Consider the following 20,978-nt stretch of genomic DNA (forward strand, 5'->3'; position numbering starts at 1 on the left):
TTTTTAGTAGAGATGGGGTTTCACCATGTTGGCCAGGATGGTCTCTATCTCTTGACCTTGTGATCCACCCACCTTGGCCTGCCAAAGTGCTGGGATTACAGGCATGAGCCATCGCGCCCGGCCTTAAGCTTTTTTCCTATTAAGAAAAATTCATTTGGCCAGGTGCAGTGACTCACACCTGTAATCCCAGCACTTTGGGAGGCTGAGGCAGGCAGATTGCTTGAGCCCAGGAGTTGGAGACCAGCCTGGGCAACATTGTGAAACCCTGTTTCTACTAAAAATATAAAAATTAGCCAGGTTTGGTGGTATATACCTGTAGTCCCAGCTACTAGGGAGACTGAGGCAGGAGGATTGGTTGAGCCCAGGAGGCAGAGGTTGCAGTGAGCTGAGATCATGCCTCTGCACTCTAGACTGGGAGACAGAGTGAGATTCTATCTCAAAAAACAAACAAACAAAAAACAATTCATTTATGGCTGGGCATAGCAGCTCGTACCTGTAATCCCAGCACTTTGGGAGGTTGAGATGGAAGGATCACTTGAGCTCAGGAGTTTAAGACCAGCTTGAGCAACATAACAAGACTCCGTCTCTACAAAATATTTAAAAATCAGCTGGGTGTGGCGGCATGCACCTGTGGTCCCAGCTGCTCGGGAGGTTTAGGCAGGAGTTTTGCTTGAGCCTGGGAGTTTGAGGCTGCAGTGAGCTGTGTTTGCACCAGTGCACTCAAGCCTGGTGTACAGATGGAGACCCTGTGTCAAAAAAAGTCATTTTCACTTTTTAAACTTTTTTATTGACAATGCAAACATAAACATATGTTAGCTTAGGTCTACACAGGGTCAGGATCATCAGTATCACTGTCTTCTTAGTCCACATCTTGTCCCCCTGGAAGGTCTTCAGGAACACTCACACACACGGAGCTGTCATCTTTGATAACAATTCCTTCTTTTGGAATACCTTCTGAAGGACCTGTCTGGGGCTGCTTTACAGTTAACCTTTTTTCCTTAGTAAGTAGAAAGAATACACCCTAAGACAACAATAGGACAGGTGTGGTGGCTCACGTCTGTAATCCTACCACTTTGGGAGGCTGAGGTGGAGGGATCAGTTGAGGTCAGGAGTTCAAGACCAGCCTGGCCAACATGGTGAAACCCTGTCTCTACTAAAAAATACAAAAGTTAGCTGGGTGGGGTGGCATGGACCTGTAATCCCAACTACTTGGGAGACTGAGGCAGGAGAATTGCTTGAACCCAGGAGGTGGTGGTTGCAGTGAGCCGAGATCATGTCACTGTACTCCAGCCTTGGCAACAGAGTGAGACTCTATCTCAAAATAAAATAAAATTAAATTAAAACGACAATAAAAAGTATAGTATATTGGCCAGATGCAGTGGCTCATACCTGTAATCTCAGCACTGTGGGAGGCCGAGGCAGGCGGATCACTTGAGGTCAGGAAGTTGAGACCAGTCTGACCAACATCGTGCTACTGCACTCCAGCCTGGGTGACAGAGCAAGACTCTGTGTCAAAAAAAAAAAAAAAAAAAGTATAGTATAATAAATACATAAATCAGTAACATAGTAATTATCTATGTCAAGTGTTAGTACTGTATATAATTGTATGTGCTGTACATTTATTTGATGGGCAATACAGTAGGTTTGTTTATACCAGTATCATCACAGACATGGGAGTCATGCTTTGTGCCATGACATTACCACTATAGTGTCACTGGGCAGTTGGAGTTTTTCAGCTTCATTATAACCTTATGGGACTGTTGTTCATATTTGTGATTTGCTGTTGACTTAAATGTCATGTGGTGGGTGAGTATATATGTCATTTAGTACTCGGAGGACTATGGCATCTATCTTTATTTATTTATTGAGATGGAGTCTTTATTTCTTTATTTATTGAGATGGAGTTTTGCTCTGTGCACTACAGTGGAACCTGTGAATAGCCACTACATTTCAGCAGCCTGGGCAACATAGCAAGACCCCGTTTATTTTTCGCTATAAAAAATAAATGGTTTTATGCATTGTGATTTTGACAGATATTACCAAATTAATTGTCTCAGATATTGTTCCAGTTTACACCTACCAGCAATGAATGAGTGCCCATTCCCTCCTTCGACTCTTACCAGTATAGGATTAAGTTTTTTTTTTTTTTTTTGAGATGGAGTCTCCCTTTGTTGCCCAGGCTGGAGTGCAGTGGCATGATCTTGGCTCACTGCAACTTCTGCCTCCCAGGTTCAAGCGATTCTCCTGCCTCAGTCTCCCGAGTAGCTGGGCTTGCAGGTGCACACTACCACGCCTGGCTAATTTTTGTATTTTTAGTAGAGATGGGGTTTCACCATGTTAGCCAGGCTGGTCTTGAACTCCTGACTTCAGATAATCCACCTGCCTCGGCCTCCCAAAGTGCTAGGAGGGAGCCACAGTGCCAGGGCCACCCCCGCCTTTTTTTTTTTTTTTAAAGACAGAGTCCCCAGGCTGGAGTGCAATGACATGATCTCAGCTCATAGCAACCTCTGCCTCCCGGGCTCAAGCGATTCTTATGCCTCAGTCTCCTGAATAGCTGGAATTACAGGTGTGCACTACCATGCCTGGCTAATTTTTTGTGTTTTTAGTTTCACCATGTTGGCCAGGCTGCTCTCGAACTCCTGACCTCAGGTGATCCACCCAACTCAGACTCCCAAAGTGCCGGGATTACAGGCATGAGCCACCACACGAGGTCTAGGATTAAGTTTTTAAATCTTTACTAATCTTACAGATTAAAAATGGTTCCTTGGTGGGATTGTATCTTAAATTTCTTATGAGTGAAGTGGAACATCTTTTTATATTTTTAAAAGGCCATATGTATGTCCTTTTCTGTGAACTGTTTATATTCTTTGCCTATTTTGAGTTTAACTTTTGCTAAATTAATTTGTGGGGGGAAAAAGTAAAAGAAACCTTTAGTTACTCCAATAAAGGAAGTAAAGCAGATATTCCTAATTGTAAACTGACGTGTTTAACCTTACATTTTTCCGTGGCTACTTCTATTAGAACAAGGAAATACATTTCACTTAGATTTTCTTCTTTCCTTGTCCTCTACCTTCCCATGTTTAAGTAAATGGTATTGGTGTGTATATATATTTTTTCAGATCACATAGGACTGGAAAAAACTTTAAAAATTATTATTGTAACTTTTTACTTAGTAACTTATAACTTAGTAAAAAGTTATAATAATGATTTAACAATAATAGTAGGAGCTAATAGTAGGAGCTAATAATACCAGACACTTAATCTAAATGCTTTTACATGTAAGTCCATTTTACTCTACATGTAAGTGAAGTCCATCTTATATTATATATGTCTTCATCCAAGTTTCTGAAAGCATCTGTCTGTGATTCATTCTGCCCATTTTTTGAAATCTTAATACTTCCAAGAGAAATACTAAAGAGAGGAGGGAAAAGAACAGAACAATAAAAGGTCATCCTGACATTTGAAAAACTTTTTCTTGTTTCTAATTTTGTACTTCAGTCCAAATTTTATTAGGAATAAAGCTAAACATAGTTGATTTTTAAGATGTGTGTTGTATTTTTTTATAACATTTTACATTTTGAGAACATAGCCCATGGCTTTTTGTTTCTTAGTCTGTGAAGTGTGTAGGCACATAGACCTCAGTCAGCCTGCTACTCTCCTTTTGCAGCCAGGGCCCAGCCAAGATACTGAGTCCTTACTCTGCCCTTGGGCACACTTGGTCCTTTCTAGCCGGCTGTTACCCCTTGATTGGAGTTGGCATAAAATCTATTTTTTTATCACAGCATTAAAGTAATCAACTTTCATTTAAAAGGACATTTTTCTCTTGCTATTTTATAGAGTTTTTATTTTTGTAAGTGACATTTTGTAATTGGCAATTATGGCAAGTTTGTGTCGCATTAACCAGATTATTATCAACTGTAAATATTACAAAGGTTTATTATTTGACAAGTTAATTATGTTTTATGATATACATTTTCTTATTGATCTGGTCTTCTGAATGTTAATGGTTTATATTTTTTGTAAACAAAGCAAGTACTATATTACTACTTTAAAATTGATGTCACATTGCTTATTGATCATTAAATGAGGCAATCCAGCAATTAGATGTTCTTAAGCTTTTTAGAAAGCCTTTGTGTTTGCTTTACTTCTGTAATTGTGTGGCTTAATTTGTGGTCTGGAAGAATACAGGCTCACGTTGTATATTTTCGTGTGACTAGTTGGTTGAAAATCCTAATTTTTTTTTTTTTTTTTTTGCTGTCTGTGGACTTACAGAATGAAAATCATTTTTATAGTTGACGTAGCTAATCTAAAATTTTCCACAAGTTATCTTTTTTTTTTTGGAGACAGAGTCTTGCTTTGTTGCCCAGACTGGAGTGCAGTGGTGTGATCTTGGCTCACTGTAACCTCTGCCTCCCGGGTTCAAGCAATTCTCCTCCCTCAGGCTCCTGAGTAGCTGGGACAACAGGCGCATGCTGCATTACCTGGCAAATTATTTTTTTTGTATTTTAGTAGAGACACCTTGTTGCCCAGGCTGGTTTAGAACTCCTGAGCTCAGGCAATCCACCCGCCTCGGCCTCCCAAAGAATTGGGATTACAAGCGTCAGCCACCACACCCGGCCATCTTTTTAAAATATTACTATTATTTTTTATAGAAATGGGGTCTCACCGTGTTGCCCAGGCTGGTCTCAAAGTACTGGTTTCACATGATCCTGCTGCCTAAGCCTCCCAAGGTGTTGGGATTACACTGCACCTGGCTGACAAGTTATCCTTTTTTTTTTTTTTGAGACAGAGTCTCGCTCTGTTGTCCAGGCTGGAGTGCAGTGGCATGATCTTGGCTCACTGCAATCCCTGCCTCTTCGGTTCAAGCGATTCTCCTGCCTCAGCCTCTTGAGTTACTGGGATTACAGGCGTGCACTACCACGCCTGGCTAATTTTTGTATTTTTAGTAGAGATGGGTTTTACCATATTGGCCAGGCTGGTCTCCGCCCACCTTAGCCTCCCAAAGTGCTGGGATTACAGGCGTGAGCCACCTCACCCGGCTGTTGCCCTTTTTTTTTTTTTTTTTTTTTTTTTTTTGAGATGGGATCTTGCTCTGTTACTCAGGCTGGAGTGCAGTGGCACCATCTCAGCTTACTGCAACCTCTGTCTCCCAGGCTCAACTGATCCTCCTGCTTCAGCCTCCTGAGTAGCTGGGACTACAGTTGCGTGCCATCGTGTCTGGTTAATTTTTGTATCCTTTTGTAGAGACAGGGTTTTGCCATGTTGCCCAGGCTGGTCTTGAACTCCTGGGGTGAAGCGATCTGCCCACTTTAGCCTCCCAAAGTGTTAGGATTACAGGCATGAACTACTGTGGCTGGCCAAGTTATCTTTTTTAAAAAATATATTTTTATTGAAGTATAGTGTACATGCACTGAATTCCGGATCTTTTTGCTACACTTCTATTTCTTTCTTTCTTTTTTTTTTTTTTTGAAACGGAGTCTTGCTGTCTTGCCCAGGCTGGAGTGCAGTGGCGTGATCTTGGCTCACTGCAACCCCCACCTTCCTCCAGGTTCAAGCGATTCTCCTGCCTTAGCCTCCTGAGTAGCTGCGACTATTGCCACCACACCTGGCTAATTTTTTGTATTTTTATTAGAGACGGGGTTTCAGTGTGTTAGAATGGTCTCCATCTCCTGACCTCGTGATCCAGCCGCCTTCACCTCCCAAAGTGCTGGGATTACAGGCATGAGCCACCACACCCGGCCTCCACTACTTCTATTTCTAACTAGTGCTTTTAACTTAATATATTGCCTCTATATTTAGGTAGTCCCAAGTATTTTTCATTTAGCATTCCAAATCACAGAATTTTAGACCTGTGAGGACCTTATATGTAATCTGTTTAAACCCTCTCTATTTTTTGGTTGAGTCCTTGGTTAGGTCTAAGGTCACCTAACTGGATTAGTATCCTGTCCTCTAAATGATTCTTTTGTATGTTTTGTTTATCTACTTAACATTTATTTTGGATAAGATAAATATTATACTGCATTTTGTTATATGTTTGTATAATGTGGCATTATGGGGCAGATAAATTAACCTTGTTGAGCCTTTATCTTTACAAGGGACTCATTAGTACTTTCTACCTTATTACCCTTCCTGTGTTGAGGGTTTTTGTAGTGAATTAAATGAGTAACAGCCCCTACAGATCATAAGATACGCAGAAAACAGTAGCTTTGACTGGGCCCCCTGGAGGACTTTCACATTAACACAGAAGCCTTGACATACAAGGGAAGTGGGTGCCACTGGAGGCTTCTCTAGAGTTATGCTAGTGGCATGCATTTTCAGTTGTCCCTTGCAGCCAGGAAGTTGGAAAATGGTCACCTGAAGCCTCAGTTCACTCTGCCCGTTTCTTGATACCTAGGAATGTGGAGACTGGTCGTGGCTGCTCTCCTTTTCAACTTCGTTTGCTAGTAGTGACAACTCAGGGCTCAGGACAGTGGCTGATGTCCCATATCCTTTCAGTGCACCTCATGCCAGTTCCTTTCCGCAAGTTTTTCCTGAGCCAGTGTTGCATCGTGTCCATGTTTGTAAGACTTCTGTGAGTCTTTAAAGCCGCACACATATTTTCATATTATGGGGATTTGTGAGTCTTTCTAGCAACATTATAAAAATAGTTGACTAGCCAAACTTGCTTTACATTTAAGAGTAGCGGTAATTCATATGGGTGAAACTGCAGCTCCTGACAGGAATTAATTTCACCGTGCTAGAAAATTATTCAAGGTTAAGATGTTGTAAAGGTATCCCTAAAGATAACAAAATAAAAGATTTTATTTCCTTTTTTTGCTTAATTTTCTTTTTGTCATTAAGGTGTAATATGGTTGACTCATTTGGTGAGTTTTTGTAGCTTAAGGAGTTTCATTTCTTCTTTTGTTTAGGTGGTTTTCAGACTACTGTGTTGTCTATACAGTTACGGAAATGTTTTCCATTTCAAGACTTTTTAAAAAACTTGTTTATGGTTGTCTGTCTTTTCATATAAACAACTGTAAATGGGGAAGGGCAACAGGATTATAAGAAATTTGTTAGTGAAGGGCTCCCAGAATGAAATGTACTATAGCAGATGGTTGCAGGAAGTGAAGTTATAATCCTTTACCCTCCAGCTGATTCTTGTTTCCATTTTGTCCATGGTAGACTATAAATTTTCTGACTTTTGGTTTCCAAACTGGTTAAAGGTTTGAAAAAGGTTACATCCTATAGTATATATGGCCCATGTTTCTTTTCATTAACTAATTATTATTTTTTTTGCATCCCCTTTCCCATTCAGGCCCGTGTTTGTTTTGTTTTGAGACCGAGTCTTGCTCTGTCGCCCAGGCTGGAGTGCAGTGGTGTGATCTTGGCTCACTGCAACCTCTGTCTCCCAGGTTCAAGTAATTCTCCTGCCTCAGCCTCCCAAGTAGCTGGGGCTACAGGCGTGCGCCACCATTCCTGGCTAATTTTTGTATTTTTAGTAGAGATCGGGTTTTACCATGTTGGCCGGGTGGTCTCGAACTCCTGACCTCAGGTGATCTGCCTGCCTCGGCCTCCCAAAGTGCTAGGATTACAGCGTGAGCCACTGTGCCTGGCCAAAACTTTGTTGAATACATCAATGAAATCGGAGAGAATTTATATCTTAACAATATAAAGTATTCCAGTCTACGAACACAGTGTATCTGTTAATGGTTCATTCAGTGTATAACTCAGTGATTCATTTCATTTCTCTCTTTTTTTTTTTTTTGAAACAATCTTGCTCTGTTGTCCAGGCAGGAGTGCAATGGTGTGATCTTGGCTCACTGCAACGTCTGCCTCCTGGGTTCAAGCGATTCTCCTGCCTCAGTCTCCTAGTAGCTGGGATTACAGGGACGTGCCACCACGCCTGGCTAATTTTTGTATTTTTGATAGAGATGGGGTTGCGCCATATTGACCAGGCTGGTCTCACTCCTGACCTCAAGTGATCCATTTGCCTCAGCCTCCCAAAGTGCTGGGATTACAGACGTGAGCCACTGTGATCAGCTCAATGATTCATTTCTTTTACAACTTTTATTTGCTGAGTAGGCTTTGTCTCTGTATTTTTTTTTTTTTTTTTTTTTTGAGATTGAGTCATGCTCTGTCGCTTAGGCTTGAGGTTAGTAGCACAATCTTGGCTCACTGAAACCTCCGCCTCCCGGCTTCAGGTGTTTCTTCTGCCTCAGCCTCCCGAGTAGCTGGGATTATAGGCACACGCCACCACACCCAGCTAATTTTTGTATTTTTAGTGGAGATGGGGTTTCACTATGTTGTCCAGGATGGTCTCCATCTCTTGACCTCACGATCCACCTGCCTTGGCCTCCCAAAGTGCTGGGATTAAGGTGTGGGTCACTGTGCCCGACCCATTTTTTGTTCTTGTTTTTTTTTTTTTTTTTTTGAGACGGAGTCTCGCTCTGTCGCCCAGGCTGGAGTGCAGTGGCCGGATCTCAGCTCACTGCAAGCTCCGCCTCCCGGGTTCACGCCATTCTCCTGCCTCAGCCTCCTGAGTAGCTGGGACTACAGGCGCCCGCCACCTCGCCCGGCTAGTTTTTTGTATTTTTTTAGTAGAGACGGGGTTTCACCGTGTTCGCCAGGATGGTCTCGATCTCCTGACCTCGTGATCCGCCCGTCTCGGCCTCCCAAAGTGCTGGGATTACAGGCTTGAGCCACCGCGCCCGGCCTCCATTTTTTGTTCTTATAAATCAACTTGAACTTTGTTCTGGGATGCATTTAAGTTACTTGGAAACAGCCTGATGTTTGGTTGTCGCATCTATGATTTGTTGAGTGTGGAGCAGTACCCAGCCTGGGGCTTAATTATTCCCTCTTGCAGAGGCAAGACCTTTCTGTGTAGTCTACCCAATACACCATGAACTGTAAGTTTTTCCAGCGTGACTGTTTGTAAATTAATACTGCCCACAACACTGTGTAAACACTGAGCACTGTCTTGTCTGTTTTGTTGTTGTTGTTATTGTTTTGAGGCAGGGTCTCTATCAATTGATCCTCTCGCTGGTGCGTGCCACCACACGACTAACTTTCTAAGTTTTGTTTTGTAGAGACGAGGTGTTACTATATTGCTTGGGTCAGTTTTGAACTTCCAGGTTCGAAGGATTCTCCCACCTTGGCCTCCTGAGTAGCTGGGACTATAGGTGCATGCCACCAAGCCCACGTAATTTTTTTTTTTGAAACAGAGTCTCGCAGTGTTGCAATCTCAGCTCACTGCAACTTCCACCTCTCAGGTTCAAGTAATTCTCCTGCATCAGCCTCTGGAGTAGCTAGGATTTCAGGTGTGCACCACCACTGCCAGCTATTTTTGTCCGACCCCATGGAGGCTTGCTCTGTTGCCCAGACTGGAGTGCAGTGGCACGATCTTGGCTCACTGCAACCTCCACCTCCCGGGTTCAAGCAGTTCTCCCACCTCAGCCTCCTGAGTAGCTGGGATTACAGCCACCTGCCACCTTGCCCGGCGAATTTTTATATTTTTAGTAGAGATGGGGTCTTGCCATGTTGGCCAGGCTGGTCTCGAACTCCTGACCTCAGGTGATCCACCCACCTCGCCCCCCCAAAGTGTTGGGATTACAGGTGTGAGCCACTGTGCCCAGTCCTAATTTTTGTATCTTTTTGTAGAGATGGGGTTTCGTCCTGTTGCCTAGGCTGGTCTGGATCTCCTGGGCTCAAGCTGTCCGCCTGCCTCGGCCTCCCAAAGTGCTGGGATTACAGGCGTGAGCCACCGTACCCAGCCTTAGTTGTTGTTCTCCTATTACTGAACATTTGGCTTATTTCCAGTTTTTGGCTGCTGCAAATAAAGCTGCTATGAACATTCATGTATAGGTCTTTTGGTGTACTTAAGCTCTCATTTCTCTTGGGTAATTACCTAGGAGAAACATCGTTGGTTCATGTAGGGGAAGAAACTTGTCACAGAAATTTTACTTGAGTGGATTTTGCCGAACAGATTCCCAAAGTGGTTGGACCGATTTTTCACTTCCTCTGTTAATGTATGAGAACTCCAGTTGGTCTGTGTTCTTTCAGTCTTTTAAATTTTAGCTATTATGGTACCTTAAGTTTAATGCTTCATTTGGGTAGTATGAAGGCTAGGGTGATCAACTGTCCTCATTTGCTGGGGACTGAGGGGTTCTCTAAATGGGGGACTTTGAGCTTTAAAACCGGGAGGCACCCCTAATGAGGTTTTTAGGTGAGTTAGCAGGATGTGAAGGGAAAAGCAGTAAATTCCCACAGTCAAACCAAGCCCAAGTACAGATACCTAGGCTATCCTTATCCAGAGATGTGTTCTCTAATTACCAAAGACAGGGGCCCGGCCATCCACTCCCTTTCCCTTCTGGTGTCCGTGCAAACTGATTTCTTTGGAGAAGCCTCTGCTGGCTCATCAAGCTACGTGAATTTCCTCCGTCATGCTTCCAGAGTATGCCGCATAATTTTATGGTACTCACTACATCTAAAGGTATATATTCTTGCCTGGAATCCGGGGTGGACTGTAATTCAGGGTAGGACTTTTATGTCTTCCTCATAGATAGCCCCAGAACACGTTGGTCGGCACATCAATAAATTTCCTTTTTTTTTTTTTTTGGCTGGAGGTAGGGTGGAAGGGAGGACACAGATCCTTGTTGAAACATGTGGCTAGGCAGATTGTTAGATGTACAAGCCATGAAAGTTTAGTTTTTACCCTAATGGTGGTTGGTTGGAAGTTATTGAGGCCTTTTTATCAAAACTGGAGAAATATAAATTGTGTTTTAGGAAGCTGCTTGCTGGGGTGTTAATGAATTAGAGGATGGATGGTGCTCTGTTGCTGCTAGATAACTTGGTTCTGATTCTTTGTTTTAAAATTAATAGCAAGTGAAAAATAGTACAGTGGCATGTTGAGACCATATAAAATTCCAGATGGACTTGGAATTTATTATAGTATTGGGCAGCTTTTGCCAGATGCAGTGTTCTTTGAATAAATGTAAAGCAGAAATAGCTTAAATTTCTGATGGGATCCTGATTTGCTATCGAATAACTTATGAGTCCTTGTATCTCAACACTGTGAAAATAAAATTTCTGTGATAAATTTCTTAAAGTCAGTAAAGTAAAAAACTCTTACTTAGCCAGTTTTTGGTTTTCATTTAATATATACTTTTAGGTAAGATTTCTTTTGCATTTAGCTCAGCAGTTCCTAAAATTCTTTCCAGGGCGTCTTTGAGGTCAGCACAATTTTCTTTTTTTCTTTTTTTTTTGAAACAGAGTTTCACTCTTGTCACCCAGGCTGGAGTGCAATGGCGTGATCTTGGCTTACTGCAGCCTCTGTCTCCTGGGTTCAAGCAATTCTCCTGCCTCAGCCTCCAGAGTAGCTGAGATTACAGGCACCTGCCACTACGCCCAGCTAATATTTTGTACTTTTAGTAGAGACGGGGTTTCACCATGTTGGCCAGGCTGGTCTCAAACTCCTGACCTCAGGTGATCTGCCCGTCTCGGCCTCCCAAAGTGCTGGGATTACAGGCATGAGCGAGCCACTGCGCCCGGCCTCAAGTGTGGCTCTTAAGTTTAGTTTCTCTCCCACTTTGTGTTAAATCTTGAAAGAAGAATTTTGAAAAGCACTAGAATGAAATGTGAAAAATAAAGCCCCTTTTACAGTAACTTGTTGTTTATGTTGTGCTGTGTTTTATGCTGTAACTTTTTGAGTCTATCCTTGCAGCTGCTGAAGTTAGTGTTGCTTGATAAATCTTACTTGGTCTGCTCTGAATGTTTCTTGAGGTTCACTTTTACCCCACAAGTAAAATAGGGTGGATACAAAGATAAGTGACCTGTCATTGTTCTCAAGGGATGCAGTGAAATCAGATAACTGTAGAGTAGAGCAAGGCCTATTGTGAAGTACCTTAAGCATATATGGGTGCTGCTTTGTAGCAAAGAGGAGTCTCCCCCTGGAGATGAGCGAGAGTCTCATGGATCAGACTCTGGCTCAGAGGCATTGTTCAACCTTATTTATTTATTTATTTCAAGGTAGGGTCTTGCTGTATTGCCCAGGCTGGAGTGCAATGGTGCGATCTCGGCTCAGCACCCTCCGCCTCCTGGGCTCAAGTGATCCTCTTACATCAGTCTCTAAGTAGCTGGGACCACGGGCTTGGCTACTTTTTGTATTTTTTGTAGAGACGTTGCCCAGGTTGGTCTTGAACTCCTGTGCTCAAGCGATCCGCTTGCCTTAGCCTCCCAAAGTGCTGGGATTGCAGGCATAAGCCATCATACCTGGCCTGTCCAACTTTAAATTTATCTTCTGAATTCTCTTTACTCTTCATCCACACTAATAGTCGATTTATCTCACACTAAGGTTTACAGATTACTTGAGCTCAGGAGTTCGAGGTCAGCCTGGGCAACATGGTGAAACCCTGTCTCTACTAAAAATACAAAAATTAGCCAGGTGTGTTGGCACATGCCTGTAATCCCAGCTACTCAGGAGGCTGAGGCAGGAGAATCACTTGAACCCAGGAGATGGAGGTTGCAGTGAGCCGAGATTGTGCCACTGCACTCCAGCCTGGGTGACAGAGCGAGACTCCGTCTAAAAAATAATTATACAAATACATAAATGAAATTTGAAATTTAACTGGTAAATTTTAAAAAGTGGTTTTCATTAGTGATCTACATGAAGAGATGCCATTGTGGTGATTTTTGTCTTTGGTTAGGTTGGATTTCAGTGATTTTGGTCCTTTTTACGGTGAACCAAGGGATCATATAAGAATGTAAGATTTACTGTTACTGTTGCAGAGCTGGTTGCTGTTTTAGCTCTGTAGGGTATGCATTAGAATTCAGTTAGCTGTGTCTTATATAACAACAATTTGTCAAATCCTAATTAGGTAAAGAGTATAATTTTGTATGTGATATTTTCTAGTGCTAATAGTGCCAATGCAGCAGTAACTTTATTGATCTTCACTGGTGAAATGTTATTAGACCTGCAAGTAAATGGCCCTTTTAGTGCTATATTTCTCTTTGAGTAGTTCATTAAAAAGAACATCCAAAGAATTTTAAATTGTTTTATTCTTGCTTTGAGCTAGGTGAGTCTTTTTCTAAGTTACTGTTTAAGGTTCATTTTCAATTCAGTTTTAAAAGTTTGAAAGTAGAAAAGATCTGATACTCCATTCATTACCCTCATGCTATTCATAAAGAACTGCTTCAGCAAGGGCATTATATTTGATAAAGTCCCTTCTGTGAGGCTGGGCGTGGTGGCTCATGCCTGTAATCCTGGCACTTTGAGAGGCCAAAGTGAGCAGATTACTTGAGCCCAGAAGTTCAAGACCAACATGGTGTAACCCCGTCTCTACTAAAAATACATAAAATTAGCCAGGTGTGGTGATGTACGCCTGTAATCGCAGCTACTCTTGAGGCTAAGGCATAAGAATTGCTTGAACCTGTGTGGTGGAGGTTGCAGTGAGCTGAGATTATACCACTGCCCTCCAGCCTGGGCAACAGAGCAAACTCTATCTCCAAAAAAAAGTGAATTAATTTTTAAATTGATATGTAATACTTGTGTATATTTTTGGGGTACCATCTGCCATTTTTAAGTTGGAGTTTTTGTTCCTTTGAGGCCCTGATAATTTTATGGTTATAGTTGAACTGACAAGATAAATGTTTAATTATTATTATTATTTTTTGAGACGGAATCTTGCTCTTTCACCCAGGCTTGTGTGTAGTGGTACAATCTTGGCTGCAACCTCCACCCCCTGGGTTCAAGCAATTCTGCTTCAGCTTCCCGAGCAGCTGGGATTACAGGCGCCCGCCATCATGCCCGGCTAATTTTTGTATTTTTAGTAGAGATGGGGTTTTGCCTTGTTGGCCAGACTGGTCTCGAACTCCTGACCTCAGGTGATCCATCCGCCTCAGCTTCCCAAACTGCTTAGGATTACAAGCGTGAGCCACTGCACCCAGCAAATGTTTAAATTTAAAATTGATTAGTTTGAAGAAAATACTGAATGAAATGTTGATTTGATCTGTTTCAATATCCAAACAGATAATGTGCTTTGTACTAATAAATTCTTTGAATTTTATTTGTGTAGAAGAAATTGAGGAAGAATCTGAAACAACGGTTGAGGCTGACTTGACTGATAAGCAGAAACATCAGTTGAAACATAGGGAACTCTTTTTGTCACGCCAGTATGAATCTCTGCCCGCAACACATATCAGGTAAGAACTTTTTAGGAACTAAAGTACTCAGTACTACAGTGACCAAAAAACAAAAGACTTATTTGAAGCGTTTTCCAGACTCTTCTCAGGATCTTGCTTAAACTACTTTGCTAAAGGCTTCATAATGAAATTTTAGGTTGGAAATTTATAATGTATATTAGCATATTAAAGCCCCACAAAAGTTCTCCAGTAAAGTAACCATTTTAACTTTGTTTTAATACAGACTTTCCTGGCCAGGTGCAGTGGCTCACGCCTGTAATCCCAGCACTTTGGGAGGCCGAGGCGGATGTATATCATTTGAGGTTAGGAATTCGAGACCAGCCTGGCCAACATGGTGAAACCCCATCTCTACTAAAAATACAAAAAATTAGCTGGGTGTGGTGGTACGCGCCTGTAATCCCAGCTACTCAGGAGGCTGAAGCAGGAGAATTGCTTGAATCTAGGAAGCAGAGGTTGCTGTGTGCTGACATCGTGCCACTGCACTCCAGCCTGGATGACAGAGTGACGCTCTGTCTTTAAAAACAAACAACAACAACAACAAAAGGCCTTTCCTGATTGATTTGAATATCTTTTCAGAACGGTACAGAAGAGCATCCAGCAGACATCATTTTGGGAAATGCTGGTCTGCCAGGTTCTAAGAAAATTATATAGCCATTAGAAGCCAAAGGTTAGAACCTAAAGTCTGCTTCCCAGGCAGTTGACTCTTGACCTTATAGGATGTATGGCTTTTTGTTTCCTTTTGAGGATCACTGGGATGAAAACTTTATATTCTTTATTATTCCTTAATAACACCTGATGTATACATTGATAGCATACAAATGTGAAGAAAATAGTTGACTGATTTGGGCAATATCTCTGGTTCTCTAACATGGACCACCCTTCCGTTAATTAAATTCTTCTTCTACTGCAGAAAAAACAAAAAGTGAAAAAACCTAGCCCCTTGTTTGTTGTTTTGGCAATTGTTGAGGAAAAATGGTGGTTTTCTATGATCTACTGGTGGTGATTAAATTTAAGATATTGTTGAGCTGTTTTTCATTGTCATCTATAATCAGTGCATCTTAGAGGTATTACAAAATGTTTGAGCTCAAAAGATTCTGACCCTCGATCAGGAAAGCTTCAGGAGGAATTGCTACTTACTCAGCCTTCCAGAGGGTGTGAGGCACAAATAGAGGGCACAGGTGAGCATAGGGTGTATGAAAGCAACAGCATGTGACCAGGGTGAGGATGTGTGAGCAAGTGCAGTGTTTCACTCTCTTAGGTTAAAGAAATGCCTTCAACTTTTGTTCATAATCTGTATTTCTATTTCTTTTATCCAGCTCTGCTGGTCATAGTGGTCCTAAAAAAACTATATACATAGAAATAAAATGCAGTATTTCTTTTCTTTTTCTTTTTTTTTTTTTGAGACGAGTCTTGCTGTCCCGCCCAGGCTGGAGTGCAGTGATACGATCTCAGCTCACTGCAACCTCCGCCTCCTGGGTTCACGCCATTCTTCTGCCTCAGCCTCCTGAGTAGCTGGGAGTATAGGTGCCCACCACCATGCCGGCTAATTTTTTTTTTTTTGTATTTTTAGTAGAGACAGGGTTTCACCATGTTTGCCCGGATGGTCTCAATCTCCTGACCTTGTGACCTGTCCGCCTCAGCCTCCCAAAGTGCTGGAATTACAGGCGTGAGCCACCATGCCCAGCCAAAATGCATTATTTCAATAATTGCTTTTTCCTCTTTATCCCCCAATATTGTGATTGAATCTGAGTCTGTCTTTTTGGGTTCAGACAGGTTTGTAGACTTTTTTTTTTTTTTTTTTGAGGCGGAGTCTTGTTCTGTCACCAGGCTGGAATGCAGTGGCGTGATCTTGGCTCACTGCAACCTCCACCTTCTGGGTTCAAGCAGTTCTCCTGCCTCAGCCTCCCAGATAGCTGGGATTACAGGCACATGCCACTATGCCCAGCTAATTTTTTGTATTTTTTTTTAGTAGAGACAGGGTTTCACCATGTTGTCCAGGCTGGTCTCGAACTCCTGACCTCGTTATCCACCCACCTAGGCCTTCCAGAGTGCTGGGATTACAGGCGTGAGCCACCGTGCTCAGCTGAGGTTTGTAGACTTTCTAAAGCTCTGGTACTTACACATACATACACATGTACACACACACCCACACACACCAATTCCTGGTACCTTTGTGCACAACTCCTTTTTTATAGAAATGAACCCAGAGATCTTCTATGGCAGGAAGTGTGTGATAAAGATACAGAATTTATTTTTCTCCAGATCTTTTCAGAGATAACATGAGCCACTCCCTCACCCACATAGAAAACCTCATATCATTGTTTTTATTTGGTTTTGTTTGTTTTTGTTTTCTACATTGAGATGCAGTCTTTGGGAGGCCTAGGTGGGAGGAGGATTGCATGATACTGGGAGTTTGAGCCCAGCCTGGTCAATAGAGCAAGACCTTGTCTCTACCAAAAATATAAAAATTAGCCAAGTATGGTGGTGTGTGCCTGTGGTCCCAGCTAATTGGGAGGCTGAGGTGGGAGGATTGCTTAAGCCCAGGAGTTTCAGGCTGCTGTGAGCCACAGTTATACCACCGCACCCTAGCCTGAGGGACAGAGTGAGACCCTATGTGAAATAAATAATAAATAGGTGAGATAGATAAATAGTAGATAGATAGAGAGATATAGAGCTGGCTATGTTGCCCAGGCTGGTCATGAGCTCCAGCAATCCTCTTGCCTCAGTCTCCTGAATGGCTGGGACTACAAGTGCATTCTGCTATGGCCTGCTATTTAGGATTTTTGTTAGGGGGCACTATGGTTAGATTTGCTAGGGTTAGTATATTCTGTACGACTTAAGTCATTTGCTGGAAAAGACAGTTAGGCCAGGTAATAATGGGAATAGTCTTTTTATCGACCAATAATGCTTTTTCAAGAAATAAAAATAGTAGGTGAATAATTTTTGTTCAAAGAGATGGAACATAAAAACATATTTTGAGATTTTGTTAAGGTTGTGTGTAACTAATGATGCTAAAGAGCCATATGCGCTTTTTATTGATTGACTGATTGTGCAGGACCTGCTTTGTTGCCTAGGCTGGAGTGTAGTGGCATGATCATAGCTCACTGCAGCCTTGAACTCCTGGGCTCAAGTGATCCTCCCACCTCAGCCTCCTGAGTAGCTGGGACTACAGGCATGTGCTACCATGCCTGGCTAATTTTTTATATTTTTTGTAGAGATGGTGTCTTGCCGTGGTGACCAGACTGGTCTTGAACTCTTGACCTAAAGTGATCTGCCTCCCAAAGTGCTGGGATTACAGGTGTGAGTCACGAGCATGGCCTCCATTTATTTAATTGGAAGACACTAGAATATAAAGATTAATTTTAAGTTTAAGAAGTTATGTGGGGCTGGGCGTAGTGGCTCACGCCTGTAATCCCAGCACTTTGGAAGCCAAGGCAGGCGGATCACTTTAGGTCAGGAGTCTGAGACCACCCTAGCCAACATGGCAAAACTTCATCTCTACTAAAAGTGTAAAAATTAGCTGAGCATGGAGGCACAGCTACTCTGGAGGCTGAGGCAGGAGAATTGTTTGAGCCTGGGAGGTGAAGGTTGCAGTGAGCCAAGATCGCACTACTGTACTCCAGCCTGGGCAACAAGTGAGACTCTTGTCTCAAAAAAAAAAAAAATTTTAAATAAGTAAATAAATAAAAATAAAAAAGAAGTTATGTGGCCAGTCTTAAGACTCTTGCCAGAACAAGAATCTGACAAATGGTTTTAAAAATGTATCTAAAAGACGCAAGTATATTTTTAATTTACTCTCCTGATAGCTTGGAATCTGTTTATGAGTAACGTTGGTTTCTTTTAACAGATTGCCTGGAATGGAAAAACTAGTGATATATTTTTTATCTTCCATAAGGACTGACAGAGTGTATTAAAATATAATTATCAAGACACTTCTTTGTTGAACATAGAAATTACATAGTCTACATGATCATTTAGTTACTGTTGAACACATTTCCTGAGTATATTCTAGCTTAGGGAGCTTAATAAGTGCTTGATAATTGAGACAAGGGACCTGGCTTAGAAACTCAGTGAATTTACCGGGTGGTAATTCCTTTGAATTATGATGAAGAGACATAGACATTTGGGGCTTTTTGTTTTTTTCCAAATTGAGAAGGAATAGGGCAGAGCCACGTTTTCTCATTTGTGGCCATCATTTTTAAACAGCTGAGTGGGGTTGGGGCAGTCCCTGGCCAAGGCATGGAGCTGTGCTAACCAACCCACATGCTGATGTAGAACAAGTGCACATTGGAGTGGTCTTGACATTTTGCTAATGTTGAAGTCATGCCTTATCTTTTTGGCTCTAAAAGGAGAAAATTACCAAAGCCCCATTGTTCTTTGGCAGCAAAGAGGGTAATTTGGTGAATACTGGTGTTTTACTCTCAGGGACACTATCAAGTGCCCAGAATTTCCTTGGTGCTCTTTGGAACATAGAAGAAAAACTGACTGAGGCATTCTTGAGTTCCTTTGTGGTGTGTGAACTATAATATTCATGAGATGCTTACGCTTCCCAAAGTGACAGGGAAGAAACTCTTTGTTTCTTCTGATTCCACTGGAAGAGAGTGGATAGGACTCAGGACTTTTTGGAGTAGAGTTAATGATTCATCTCGTTTGTGAGATAGATAGGGCTTGAGTAGTGAGTATCCCTTTGGGACATTTTTTTGGGGGAAAGTGAGAGGCAGCATGCTTCATTTTTATACACAGTGATTGAGGTCATTGAATAATAGATTATGTGTTGCAAACATTAAGCACTATAAACCTTGTATGTCAGCTGCTATATGTCATACATATATATTTTACTGTATTCAGTTTCAATATGTGTGTATGACTAATATCTTCATTAACAGATTTTCTTTTTTGTTTTTTTTTGAGACAGAGTTTTGCTCTTGTTGCCCAAGCTGGATTGCAGTGACATGACTTTGGCTCACCGAAACCTCTGCCTTCCGGGTTCAGGTGATTCTCTTGCCTCAGCCTCCCGAGTGACTGGGATTACAGGCATGCGCCAGCACACCTGGCTAATTTTGTATTTTTAGTAGAGACAGGGTTTCTCCATGTTGGTCAGGCTGGTCTCGAACTCCCAACCTCAGGTGATCTGCCCGCCTCAGCCTCCCAAAGTACTGGGATTACAGACGTGAGCCACTGCACCCAGCCTGATAGATTTTCTTACCACAAATATTCAATAACTTTAAATTTGTATCATCTGATTTACAAATATCTCTTCATTGTACATTCATTCATAAGTAGACTGAAAATTTGTAAATTTGAGATGAGCAACACAACTCCTCACAATTGGCAATGGCTGATAGGCTGGTTATGTAGCTATTTCTTTGATCTCATCTCGAAACCTACCCTTCCATTATCTGCTTTGTGATGCTTGGGCTGTTGTACTCATTATATTAATATATAACCCAGTCTTATATATAGCTCATGTGTAATATGGTGAATCTGGCTTTAAAATATTCTAATATTCAGCTGGGTACAGTGGCTCATGCCTCTAATCCTAGCACTTTGAGAGGCCGAGGTGGGAGGATTACATGAGCCTAGTAGTTAAAGACCAGCCTGGGCAACACTGGGACACCCTGTCTCTATAAATAATGAAAAAATTAGCATGGCATGGTAGCGTATGTCTGTGGTCCTAGACGTACTTGGGAAGCTGAGGTAGGAGGATTGCTTGAGCCCAGGAGTTCAAGGCTATAGTCAGCCATGATTGTGACACCATACTTTAGCCTGGGTGACACAGCAAGACTCTGTCTTAAAAAAAAAAAAAAAAAAAAAGAAACACTCTTGGCTGGGCACAGTGGCTCATGCCTGTAATCCCGATACTTCGGGAGTCAGGGGCGGGTGGATCACCTGAGGTCAGGAGTTCAAGACCAGCCTGGCCAACATGGCAAAACCCCATCTCTGCTAAAAATACAAAAATTAGCTGGGCATGGTGGTGCATGCCTGTAATCCTAGCTCCTCCGGAGGCTGAGGCGGGAGAATTGCTTGAATCTGGTAGGTGGAGGTTGCAGTGAGCTAAGATCGCACCATTGTACTCCAGGCTAGGTGACAAGAGCGAAACCCCGTCTCAAAAAACAAAACAAAACAAAAGCTAAAATTTAGTGAACTGGTTATGATTGCTAGGCACTATTCAGATTGTTGTGCATGTGTCTGTGAAGTAAATCCTGTTATTATCCCCATTTTACAGACTAGGAGACTGAAACACACAATGATTAGGTAACTTTTTAAAGGCTCACAGCTCATAAGTGGCATATTCAGAAATTGAATCCAGACTGCTTGGTTGCAGATATACAGTATTTTTGGGTTTTTTTGAGACAGAGTATTACTCTGTCACCCAAACTGGAGTGAAGTGGTGTGATCTTGGCTCACTGCAGCCTCTCCCTCTCAGGGTCAAGCGGTTCTCTTGCCTCAGCCTCCGCAGTAGCTGGGATTACCAGCACATGCCTCCATGCCCAGCTAAGTTTTGTATTTTTAGTGGAGACAGGGTTTCACCATGTTGGTCAGGCTGGTCTCCAACTCCTGACCTCAGGTGATTCTCTTGCCTCGGCCTCCCAAAGTGCTGGGATTATAGGCATGAGCCACTGCGCAAGTACCAGAAATACGGTATTACCATGAGTACATAACTGTAAGTGTTAAAAAGCATCAGAGGTAGAAAACTCCTCAGTAATTTGTTAATTAGGTAGATTCTTTGATTTTCTGTTAATTAGGTAGGCTCTTTTTCTGTTTTTTCACATAATTTTTCTATTTGGACACTCGAGTCAAAT

At 42.1% G+C, this 20,978-nt stretch overlaps 1 protein-coding gene across 1 annotated transcript in view; it reads left to right on the top strand.

Moving 5' to 3' along the window:
* MTA3 (metastasis associated 1 family, member 3) overlaps positions 1–20,978 on the top strand; it is a 217,310-nt gene that overhangs the window by 30,716 nt on the left and 165,616 nt on the right. Inside the window, exon 4 of the mRNA XM_011978218.1 lies at positions 14,049–14,175. Coding sequence (XP_011833608.1) covers positions 14,049–14,175 — 127 coding nt within the window. The remainder of the gene's footprint in view (positions 1–14,048; positions 14,176–20,978) is intronic.

The sequence above is a fragment of the Mandrillus leucophaeus genome, unplaced genomic scaffold (genome assembly GCF_000951045.1).
Source record: "Mandrillus leucophaeus isolate KB7577 unplaced genomic scaffold, Mleu.le_1.0 Scaffold190, whole genome shotgun sequence".
Classification (NCBI taxonomy): domain Eukaryota; kingdom Metazoa; phylum Chordata; class Mammalia; order Primates; family Cercopithecidae; genus Mandrillus; species Mandrillus leucophaeus.